This window comes from Heloderma suspectum, chromosome 1 (assembly GCF_057233095.1).
Source record: "Heloderma suspectum isolate Gila_16-S chromosome 1, 16-S_ref, whole genome shotgun sequence".
In the NCBI taxonomy this organism is placed as follows: domain Eukaryota; kingdom Metazoa; phylum Chordata; class Lepidosauria; order Squamata; family Helodermatidae; genus Heloderma; species Heloderma suspectum.
The window spans coordinates 199,533,314-199,545,502 of record NC_139458.1 but is presented as its reverse complement, the minus strand read 5'-3'; the positions used below and the strand labels follow the sequence as shown (position 1 = coordinate 199,545,502).

Sequence of the window (12,189 nt, the reverse complement as noted above, 5' to 3'; positions counted from 1 at the left end):
TACTTCTCTAATAGTCTTTAATTACATTTCCCTGTTCAGACTCCAGTGTTCACCATTACTTACTCAACAACATCCCAAATTTTATGCATAACCAAAGCCCAAATAGCTGGCTCAGGAAATGTTGTGTGTTCTGTCTTCAGTCATTCATGCCCTATCACTTCCTGTCTGTCTGTCTGTCTGTCTGTCTGTCTGTCTGTCTATCTATCTATCTATCTATCTATCTATAGCACAATCCTATGCAATCCTATTTAAGGCACAGTCTGTGGCTGGCTGGGGAATGCTGGGAGCTATAGGACTTTTTTCTGTAAACATACATAGGATTCCACCCTTACTTACTTATTTACTGCATTATAGACTGTCCTATAACAAAAACATTTTATAACACTACAACATGAAATAAAACAAGCTAAAATGTCAAGAACTATAAGAATAAAAATAGCTATAAAATATGCAGCATAACACTTGAGAAGGAGAGAATAAAACGTGGACAAAAACAGATTTAAAAGTCCTGGGATATTTTTTTTTAAGTCTTTCTCGTGGCACCCAAATGTCAGTAAAGGAAACACCAGGCAAGCATCTTCTATAAGCAGGGTGTTGCTACTGAAAAAGGTCCTTTCACTGGTAGCCACCCACAGAGGCATCCAGAGAAAGGTCCCTGAAGAAGAACTCAAAGTCCAGGAAGATACATGTGAGGGAAGGCAATCCTCAAATACCCTGGCTCTAAGGCTGCAAAAGGCCTGAAAGGTCAAAACCAGCACTCTGAATTGGGCCCAGAAATGGACTGGTAGTCAGTCGAGATTCTGAGTCTTCCGCATTAGTTGTTGTATCTGAAAAGGGTAAGGGCAGGGTGCAAAAAGGTGAAAGAAAATAAACTTTGAGTGTGGGTGGAAAGAACACCTAAAATTGTTTGGGCTGGCAGACCAGTGGGATAAGCAGGTACAGTGTCGGCAGCCCTCCCCACCCCCTTTCTTTTTAAAAACACAGCTTTCCTGCCTCTGCAAGTGGCAACCTCAGTAGCCCCTGGGAATGAATGTAGCATCATTCCTAGGAGCATTGTTGGGGGGAAAACATGGTGTCCCTGTGTCCCCCCCCCGCCCCCTGAAAAATACCCCTGGCGATGGCGTTGCACCATGATATAACACCATTGCCAGGGGACTATGGTGGAGGGAATTTATTTATTTTTATTTATTTATTCAATTTCTATACCGCCCAATAGCCAAAGCTCTCTGGGCGGTTCACAAAAATTAAAACCAAACAACACACAATAAAACAATTTAAAATATATAGAACATTAAAACCACAATATAACAATACAACCACAATAAAACCTAGCAGTGCAGGAGTTTAAAATACAGATTTAAAACAGCGAAGCTAAAAATTTAGAAAGCTAAAATGCTAAAATGCCTGGGAAAATAAAAAGGTCTTCACCTGGCGCCGAAAGGAATACAATGTAGGTGCCAGGCAAACCTCACTAGGGAGCTCATTCCAGAGCCGGGGTGCCACAGCAGAAAAAGCCCTCCTCCTAGTAGCCACCCGCCTCACTTCCTTTGGCAGGGGCTCACAGAGAAGGGCCGCTGACGATGATCTTAAGGTCCGGGCAGGCACATATGGGAGGAGGCGAATTGTAGCAGTGGTGGGAAAACTTTAAAAAAAAAGAAAGCTGGGAGGGTAATCCACTGCTGTTGCAGCTGCTTATTTGGTCTTATTCAGTTTTTCTTGCCGCCTCCCAAAATATTGCCGAGCGCTTCTCCACTTCCTTAGCCTGCAAAGGGGCCATGGTGGGGGGAGACCTTTTCAGCTCCACACTATACATAAGCATTTTTTTTGCTGGTTAGTCAGTCCTTTCTGCTTCAAGACAAAAGTCAATGGCTTTGCAACGAACACACTTCCCAGCAGAGTGAGTAGATTCCATCTGCAGAAGCACGTGTGTGTATGCTCAGGCTGCAGGGATGTAGATGCATATCTTGATGCACCCTTGTGTCAGAATGCTCCCGTGGCCCCTGTTGAATGGACCAGGCACATCTTTGGATGTGGATGCACTTGTGCATTCTCAGCCAGGGCCAACTACCTGTTGAGCACTGCTAGAGCAAGATTGGGGCCATCACGTGGAAGGGTGAGGGAAAGCCAGAAGTATTCTTCAGCTGCAGAGGAGAAAGCTGTGGATGGATGTAGCAAGTACTGTTAACGTCGTTAATGTGAACAATTCTATCCCAATGCAGGGCCCTCCAGGTCCAGTTGGACCTTCAGGGAAAGAAGGAAATCATGGACCACTTGGGCCAGTTGGTCCTCCCGGTGTAAGAGGAACTTTGGGAGAAGCAGGGCCTGAGGTAAATAATGGGGATCTTCCTATGTGAGGGGACTGTATCAGTCTAGTGTTCTGCCCAGCTTCTAACATGCAACTGGTGCTAAAGGCAAGATAGGTTTTGACAGTAATTCCTAGTACTGGAAATTTTGTTGCTTTGATCGACCCCGAGAGGAAGAAATTAATGCATGAAAGTATTTGTTGCAACGTTTAAGTCTTTCAACTGTCGTTTTAAATTGGATTGCTTTGCTATGAATTGCTTTGCGTGCCTATGGCAGAAAAGCGAGTAATAGACTTATTTCAAATAAGCAAATAAATCTGTTGATATGTTCCTGCTGCCTCATGTTTGTGTTGTGGTAAAAAATAATTTATGGACACTACCACTTATGTTAATTATGTTGCACTAGCGTAAACAATGACTAGTGCAATGCCAATAGCACCAGTAGCCACACCAGCAAGTGCTTTTGGTATTGTGCTAGAGGCAGTTTACACTAACACAATGTAATTTACAACAGTGGTCATGTAGCATCGGACACTGCCCAAGGAAATGAAGGGTTGGATCCAGGATCTACCTTCCACAAGAGGAAGTGATCTTCTGTGAGGGGAAAGACTCTGTCCCCCTGCCCAGTGTTTTGGGATCCCACACCGCGGCTCACCCTATTCAGCTGACCCCTAACTCTCTATGTAGCACTTTCGGGGGGCTGGAGGGGCTCCTATGGGAAAGAGGAAGCAGGGAATCCACTTCCGCCAGAGCACTTGATCCAGTTTAAATCTGGATCTAACCCAAATAGTGCATGCCTATCTTTACTCAGAAGTAAGGCCCATTGAGTTAAGTGGGACTCACTCCAGGTGAGTGTATATAGAATTGCACTGTCAGGGGGCCCTCCAGACCCCTGAAAATGGTACAACCTGGTGCTGTCCGGATGTGTTTGGACTCATTGGAGAGTGCCAGGTTGGAGAAGACTTCTCCAGACAATAATTGTGCATCACAATATTTGCTTGGGTTTTGCTCAGTTGTAAGTGCAATGTTTTGTTGCTGGGACAGTGGAGCCGTTGCCTCTGCCTGCTCCCACCCACCCCCCGCCAGCTAGCAAAGCTATTGCAGTTTGTTGTGCTGAAACAATGCACTCCCTCAGTTGTAATCATGCAGTGATTTAATAACAGTCATTGTAGCTAGACTGCAGTTCCGTCTACTGTGTGTCCCAGCTATTTAATTGTCTAACCATGTATGTGTTCTGTCTCTCCCTGCTTGTGCCTTTAGGGTCCCCCAGGTGATCCAGGTCCCCCAGGCCCACCGGGTCCACCAGGCCACCTCACAGCTGCCATTGGTGACATTATGGGACACTATGATGATGGTCTGTCAGATCCCCTGCCAGAGTTCACTGAAGATGAAGCTGCCCCAGATGACAGCAATAAAACAGATCCAGGAGTCCATGCTACATTGAAGTCTCTGAGTAGCCAGATTGAAACTATGCGCAGCCCTGATGGATCCAAGAAACACCCAGCCCGTACTTGTGATGATCTGAGGCTGTGCCATCCATCCAAAAAGAGTGGTAGGTATAAAAAAAAATGCTAGTGATGGCTAAATGTCTGTAAGCCTGTTTGAACATTACAGCTACTGGTTGCCTTTACATTAAAGAAAAAATCCACAGTCCTACTGTTGTGGAGCCTTTCCGTGTTTACAGCGGGCTCCCAGATGGCGACCACGTGATTGCTGAGAGGGGAAGTTTTTAATTTTCAAGGTTCCATAGAACTCAATGAAACAGTGCCATCTAGTGACTGTTTTAATAGTGCAACAATCCAATATATTTTGATACCTCATTTTCTCTGAATCTTTTTAACATGGAATAACCAGGAAATACCTCTGGATGTGCCCTGGAGGTTGACAACGTCATGAAAAGGACCTGCAAACCTCCGTGAGAGAGCATTCTCAATAGCAGGATAAAAGCTCTGTGTGAAGAAGCTCGCCATATGGAGGCTTCCCCAAAACATTTCCCTGTGGCAGCATCACACATAGCATTCATAATGTTTAAAAACTCCTTATCACTAGTGGCTCCTCTCTGACTGCATGTGGCATCGAGGTTCCAGAGCAGCTGTTGCTGAAGCAAATATAATGACGGATGTACGATTAAAACTCAACTCTTTCTGCAGGCCGGACTCACTTCTTAAATAGAAGTGCAAACCTAGCAATGCGCTTCTGTTTAAGAGCAGCACTTCCTCTTTCTCTTCATCCCACCTGTTCAGTACATCTGCATCAGGGCATAGTAGGAGCTGGGTTTTAAGCAGCCTTGCATATGATAGCCATAACAGAAGAAAATCCCCCCCCCCCCCCCCGCCAAAGAATAAGAAAACCAGAAGAGTGTTTGGCCAGGTGAGAAAGTTTAAGTATTGCTGGTGAAGATCATAATACTAGTAATTATAGTTCCTCTAGAACTCTTAAACCAAAACTTCTAAGGTATCTGCTTTAGAGTTTTGGTATAGTATTTGCTTCCGAGAAAGTAAATTCCTTCTCGCTCTTGCCGGCACAAATTAAGAAAAACAGACCAGTGGCAATGGAATGATCAAATATTTAAAGTGAACTTCACTGTTACTTGCCTTGGACCATCAGAGTGGGACCAGCCAAGTTATAAGTATGTATAAATAAAATAAGTATTAAGATTTATGCAGACATATTTGTATATTCACTGGAAAAGCAACATGATATAAACACAGATTAAACTGTTCCAAGCTTGAAAGTTTGTACAACACACATAAGGTATTTGAGGATTACTTTAGCTGTTCTCAAGTTTTTGTATAGAGTGTCTCTCCTTTATTCTCCAGACTCTCATGTGCTCTTCCCATTCCTCCTCTTTTGCCATACTAAACATGCTCCATCTCTTTGGTACTTCACCACGATGCTTGATTACTCATTCTTGAACAGATGGCTTTGAACCAGAAGAACTACAGGCTTACCCTATGCATGTTTACTTGGAAGTAAGTTCCCCTTGGTTAAATGGGATTGACATCCAAACAAATATGCATAAGATTGTAGCCTTAGGATCAAACGACGCATTACATTACTTTAGTATAATTGTGTGCAGCCCTGATTTCGATCATGACCAGCATACACTGGGAGGGAGAATTAACCCCCCACACCTGGTTTTCCCTGAAATTCTACCCCCTGAACTGGGAGTGGGGGTTAAAAAAGAAAGAAAAATGACTCCATTAATTCCAGTGGTAGAATATTTGGGAAAAAATGGTTAGCTGGGAAGGTTAAATCACCCCGCCCAGTGTATGCTGATCCTGATGCAAATTTGGGCCATATGTAGTGACACTAAATAAAAGAAAACTGTCAGGCTCAGCTACACAATGAATGTAACGTGTTGTTTGACCCTTAGAAAACCAGTTTACTCCATTTGAAATGTGAATGGGAAGAAACCTGTATGATGATTATATCCTACCTACTGAAACTAAATTGGAACCCAATCTGGGCAGGTAAAACCTGGTTTGCTGCACTTTAATCTTTCCTGTTTGGCATTTGCAGGCGAATATTGGATTGATCCTAACCAGGGCTGTGTGGAAGATGCCGTCAAAGTATTCTGCAATATGGAAACAGGAGAAACTTGCATATCTGCAAACCCATCTAGTATTCCACGCAAAACATGGTGGACCAGTAGGTCATCTGACCTAAAGCCTATATGGTATGGACTTGATATGAATAGGGGTTCACAGGTAACTAATTTTACTTTTGGAGGCCTTTGCCTTATTATTTTCTTTTAGAAGGCTTTAAATATTTCCTTCTGTTTTTAATAAATTCCATAATTTAAAGAATATTGAGAATATAGGTGAACTGAAAAACTAGTACACGTTTAATTATTAATACATCTTATCGTAATGCAGTATTTATTTAATTTATGTAAGGAGCAATCCTATGGCCGCTAGTCCATGGCTAGACGGCCATAGGATATGTGGTTTTCAGGGAACCGACCTCAGAGCCCACACTCCGTGGGTTGTTCCTGGAGAACTTCCCCCCATTCCGCGCTGCCTTGCAGACAGTGTGGAACGGCCCCATGCTCTCCGCTTGGAAGAGGAGTGCAGAGCAGCCAAAATGGGGTGTTCCCAGGGCAGGGAAGGCAGAAATGCTGGTATGACACATCCTATGTGTTGTCTGGCAGCCTCCTCCCTCTCTCCACCTTCCCACAGCTAGACAGCGGAAATCGGCTGTCTAGCCACAAATGCAGGGCAGGAGATGCGCGGAGGGAACGATCCCCATCGGATTGCGCCCTTAAATGATTATTGGCTGGTCTTCAGCCAAAGCTGTCAGGGTGCTTTAGAAATCGGAACAATTAAAAGAACTGAATAATATACAGTGGGTTGGATCGAGACTTAGTTATGCTTGGAGCAACCCATTGAAATCAATAGGACAAGTTAGTCATCACTAATTTATGCCCCCCTAAGCATAACTAACGCTGCAGTCCTATGCACATTTAGACAGAAAAAGGGCCTACAACTCCCAGCGTGTCCCAACCAGCTATGTTGACTGGGCATGCTGAGAGTTGCAGGACCTTTTTTGTCTAAATATGCGTAGGATTGTGCCTTAAGTCCTGATTCAAACCAATAAAAACGAGTTACATACTACAGCAGAACAGAATAAAATTCTAGCATAAATCAACACATAGTTTAAATATATATAGAATAGCAGAGTAATTTGTTTCTAAAGTTGAAATTATTCAAGTGTGTTGCACATTATTACAGCTGCATCTCAGTTGTACTGTAAGTGTTTGAATGTTTAATGTTCTAGGATTATGTGAATTAACTTACACTTCTTCCTGCCTTTGTAGTTTGTCTATGGTGATAAGGAGTCCCCCAACACTGCTGTCACTCAAATGACTTTCCTACGCTTACTGTCCAAAGAAGCCTCTCAGAATATCACTTACCATTGCAAGAACAGTATAGGCTACATGGATGACCAAGCCAAGAACCTGAAGAAGTCTGTGGTTCTGAAGGGAGCTAATGACCTTGAGTTCAAAGCTGAAGGAAACAGCCGCTTTAGATACATTGTCCTTCATGATAGCTGCACTGTAAGTTGTTGTTGTTGTTATTGCCGTTGCTGTCTTTTCAGCACTGCATTAATCATGAAGTATAGTGAGAAAAGAGGATATTACTTCAGGTTTCTCTCAGTAATAAAAAAAATCCCCATGGCATTGAGTTTTAGATTAGAAGAATTTACAGCAGGGCAGAGGGGTGACAGGGAAATATGAAATCACAACCAATCATGCTCTTGTAATTCCTGGTCACAACCAAGGAGGAACAGGGAAGGCCCTGGGCACTTATTGGTGACCAGAGACAGATAGCAACTGAACAGAGGGGACAGCTTGACTTATGTGGTGCAGTTACGATTATGCTTAACCCATGAGGAGGTCCACAGCAGCATCTGCCTGCCACACAGCACCATCTGACAATATCATCTGCCTCCGCAGCCTACTAAAAGTCTTTGCACAAGTGCGTTACAGCAGCTAAATCACATAAAGAGGGCTGTCCTTTAACTAGGAGCAGGGGAGATATTTGTTTGGTTCTCAGCTTAATGGCAACTTCCCTAATTTTACACTTTCAAACCAACACGCAACCCAAAATTTAGTGATCCTTTGAAATTCGCAATCCTAATTTTGTAGTTGAGTTCTCCAATCAAAAAATGTGCACAGAAATGCCTATATTAGGGGAAAGTGCACACAACAATATATATATTAATGGAAATCATGTTCAAAAGTGCATTGCAGTAGGAAAATGCTTGCAGAAGTGTGTATACTAGACAGAATTGCATACAAGTATGCATATATTCGTAGAAATATGCACAAAAATGTGTATGAATGTGCATGTGTGCTTTCCCCCCCAAATTCTGAAAGTTTGGGACAAACCAAATTTAAGACTGGAAAAATGAGAAACAGAGACAAACTAATATATCTGCTAATCCCTAAAATCCCTTTAACTGAGCCCTAAAATATAATTGTACATGATTTTGCATACTAAATGGCAAGTACTTCTCTGGGATAATACTCGCATAGGCTTGACTGAATATAGTGCAGTCCTGTACATGCATACAATGGAATTTTGCCCTAGGTAAGTGTACATAGGATCCAGCTGTTAGAGGAGAGATAATAGGCTGGATTTAGCCCCTCCACACTTCTCCACTGAGCCCCTAATTGGCGGTATTCAAACCAGGCTAACCAGGGTTACAGTGTGTACTTGCTGCTGCTGTATGCAGCAGTTTTGGACTGGGTGGTGTTTATTAGCTAAACCTAGCATAGCATGTATTTATTAGCTAGGTGATGTTTTTTCCTTGGTATGTAGGGAATTTGACCAATCATTTCATTTGCATCTTTTCTCTCTTTGTCAATTTGTTCTTCTAGAAACGCAATGGGAACGTGGGCAGCACAGTCTTTGAATACAAAACACAGAACGTGGCACGCTTGCCTATTGTTGATATTGCTCCTGTGGACATTGGAAGTGCAGATCAAGAGTTCGGAATAGAGATTGGGCCAGTTTGCTTTGTGTAAAGGAAAAAAGGGAGAGTAAAAAAATAGAAAAAAGGAAAACCTTACCCATTCAAAAGCATTGGGAACAACAGCAACAGCAACAAAAGAGAAGAACTTAGACTGAGTGAAGTTAATCCTGAGACTCTTGAAGTAAAAGCTGATATTGAGATCAGCACTGTATATAACAGTTCTTTCTAATTCCCTGGCCATCTTTAGAATATTTATTTTACTTACTTACAAACCTTCAGTCTACTTGTCCCAAGTCAATATTTTAATGAAGTAATAGGACTTAAAAGGACAAATGACCACCATTTGATGCAGAAATAGCTAACATATGTCTCCTAATTATAAATGATAATGATGTTTTTATTTGCGGTTTCTGCTCAACGTAAATGAGCATAATTCATATGACACAAGTAGTCTAAATAGATGGATATATGTAAGGCATTCAGTTGTTCGCCAAGTCCAACTCAGTTGTGCATGAGTGCAGCAGCCTAGATTATGACATGAATAGTGCAATCCTATATGTGTGTACTCAGAAGTAATTCCCATTGAATTCAGTGGGGCTTATTCCCAGCTACGTAGGTCTAGGATTGTAGCCTAATTGGTATTAGAAGCCGATTAGGTAAATGCAGCCCAAGAAATCATTGGCTGCATTTACCTTTTGTTCCATACTGACACTTTAGGGTTAGCTCAGTGCTGTGGTAAAGGAAGGAGCCTCACTTGGCAGAGTTCTGCCCTCGGTGCAACTCTTAAAGGTACAGGAGTCCTCTCAGGGTCTAGACATGGGAACCCTAAGGCCCCTAGGCCCATAGGCCCAAAGTCTCCAAAGCTCCTTTACCTTTTCACTTCTTCTAATAACGTAAGCCCCCCGCCCCCTGGTCCCCTCTGTGGGGTTTTCCTTCAGCCCCACTTTCTCTTTGAATTTCCTTAATTCAGTGTCATACTTCCACCACTCCTCATTTCTGAATGTCCCTGTTTTTCAGGGCATTTTATATGCTCTTTAAAATTCTTGCCTGTCCCTTAGAGCCTGCCTGCCTTCCTTCCTTCCTTCCTTCCTTCCTTCCTTCCTTCCTTCCTTCCTTCCTTCCTTCCTTCTTTCCTTCCTTCTCTAACTATTACCAGCCCTGCTCCTACTTCTGTGCTGGGTGGCTGAAGGAAAATCCCTCTCCGGAAACCTCTTTCTACTTAGCTCGCCAGTTTTTGGTCACTTTACCTTGTCACATAACTCTTTCTCTTCCTAGGACTCATGTGAGGGTTTTCCCCAGCCAAACTAAAATTCCCTTTCCTTGCAGAAGCTGGGATGTTTGCAAATATTCTTTTGGTAGCCTTTTCACTCAGCAGAAAGTTCGTGAACATAAATAACATCAAGGTAGCTGAACAAAACACTGCCAGAGGTTTCACAACTATGACCAACTCCTTCAGGGGACTACAATATTAATTGCAAGTCCTGCAAGGTAGTGTAAGCGTCACAAGCAAAAAGTTTGCTTCCAGACATAATAGCCAGTGATAGTATGCATTTAATGCACATCAGGAAACAAAGCCATGTAAACAGGTTGTAAGTGTGTACACACATCCCTTCTTTAGATCCTGGCCACAATATATGAAAGATTATGCACTCTGTTTGGGGCAGATTTATCATCTGGATCGTAGGGGCTAATCCATGAAATGTTTTTATTTTACTTACCCTTCCACGATGCAGAGGATTGAAGGAGATGATGTTCACTTTGTTTATGGCTGTAATTCTGCAATCTTAAGATCTTCCACAGCTCAATGCATGCTGTCCTAGTGTAGTTAGTTCAATGCATAGTTCCCATTACTAGTAATAAGTTAATGATCCAAAAAGCGATTCCAAAATAAGTCTCAGATTCAATACTAATATGGTTTTGGTTGGGGTGGGGCTTGGTTGCCCATCTAACGAGCAATCTGTAATGAGCAATTACCTCTTGAAAGTTACAGACTTTGTGATCAAAGCCAAAACTCCTGAATGACTTCAGTGGCATCGGGACTTCCCTACTGCCTCAAGTGTATTGTCCAGTTATGTGTGTTGTCATTTAATCCCATGTATTAATCCAAAACCAAGTATTAATATCAAGATTAGAGACTCACTGTTGTTGAGTGAAAGTTTATCTCAGCAACTGGTCATGCATCACCAGAAATTGTGACTTACTTTCCTTGATTTATCAAGGCAAACAAATGGTCCATCATTTCTTAGCATGAGCTACCTCATCTCTAGAAGCTGGGATGCATTTAATAATCTAGTGTTTGTTCTAGATACAACAAGGTGCTATGCTTCTGTTATAATTCCAAGAATGGAGATAGGCAGGGCAGTATAATATTAAATAATAATAATAAAATGTAAAAAAAAAAAAAAAGGAATGGTGCTAAAATGGTTTCTGTAAAATCCTAAGAAAATAAACAACTGTTGCCATCAACTTCTTTTTTTGATAGAATTAGGTATTAGATTTCTGGTGTCTGTGGGAAAATGTCATACTGTACATTTTCCCCTTATGGTTATACCATATACAGAATGCTGTGTGCATCAACATATCTTTTTTCCATAGAGCGTGGGGATACTTCTCCCTACTTCTAGGGTCTTTTTCTTTGTTGCAGAACTATGATCTTTTATTTCTTTTATTTCTTGTTTGTTTCTTTTTAAAAAATAAACACACACAAAAAAGAAAGAAAAGCCATACGCATAGCTTTATTCATGTATCTTTGCAAAGCATTTAATTAAATACACATTTCTTGTTGAGTAGTGGCTTCCTTTGTGTAGAGTCCTTCTGACAATATCAATCAATGTATGGGAGAAGAAATCAGGTTTGCTTGTGTGGTGTGTGTGTGTGTGTGTGTGTGTGAGAGAGAGAGAGAGAGAGAGAGAGAGAGAGAGTATGTTGGCTATGCACCTAAAATGCTCATATGTAGCATCCAAAGTATTCTATAAATTAAAGTATAAAGGGAATTCTAAGCAATATGTGTTTATGACCATGCCTAAAAGCCTAAAAGTAAATGAATCAAATGATTGCCACCAAATGCAGATCTGGGAACTCGGGGTTTGACAACTCTGGAAATTCAATATTTTTAATTGTTGCTGAATAAAATATTGTGATAAAATCAGTGTGTCAGTTTAAATTACATGGGATACCTCAGGAAAGACATATGGACATAACCTGTAGTAGGAAATAATAACCAAAGAATGGAAGATTCAGAGTAAACTGATATCCTTCCAAAATAAATTGTTCTAGCATTTCAGATTTAAGAGTATATATACATGCATGTTAGTTATATGCTACAATCTGGAATATTTCAAGGTTCATGGTAGCTATTGAGGCCAAACAATCCAAAATAGGTATACACCAGGATTTCCCAGACTGA

At 41.7% G+C, this 12,189-nt stretch overlaps 1 protein-coding gene across 1 annotated transcript in view; it reads left to right on the top strand.

Annotated features, from left to right (window-relative positions):
- The window catches only part of COL5A2 (collagen type V alpha 2 chain), a 191,190-nt gene extending 179,266 nt beyond the window's left edge, over nt 1-11,924 (top strand). Inside the window, exons 49-53 of the mRNA XM_084815749.1 lie at nt 2,220-2,327; nt 3,564-3,855; nt 5,826-6,013; nt 7,123-7,362; nt 8,689-11,924. Of these exons, the coding sequence (XP_084671875.1) occupies nt 2,220-2,327; nt 3,564-3,855; nt 5,826-6,013; nt 7,123-7,362; nt 8,689-8,835 (975 nt within the window). The 3' untranslated portion in view covers nt 8,836-11,924. The remainder of the gene's footprint in view (nt 1-2,219; nt 2,328-3,563; nt 3,856-5,825; nt 6,014-7,122; nt 7,363-8,688) is intronic.
- The last annotated feature ends 265 nt before the right edge of the window (nt 11,925-12,189 follow it).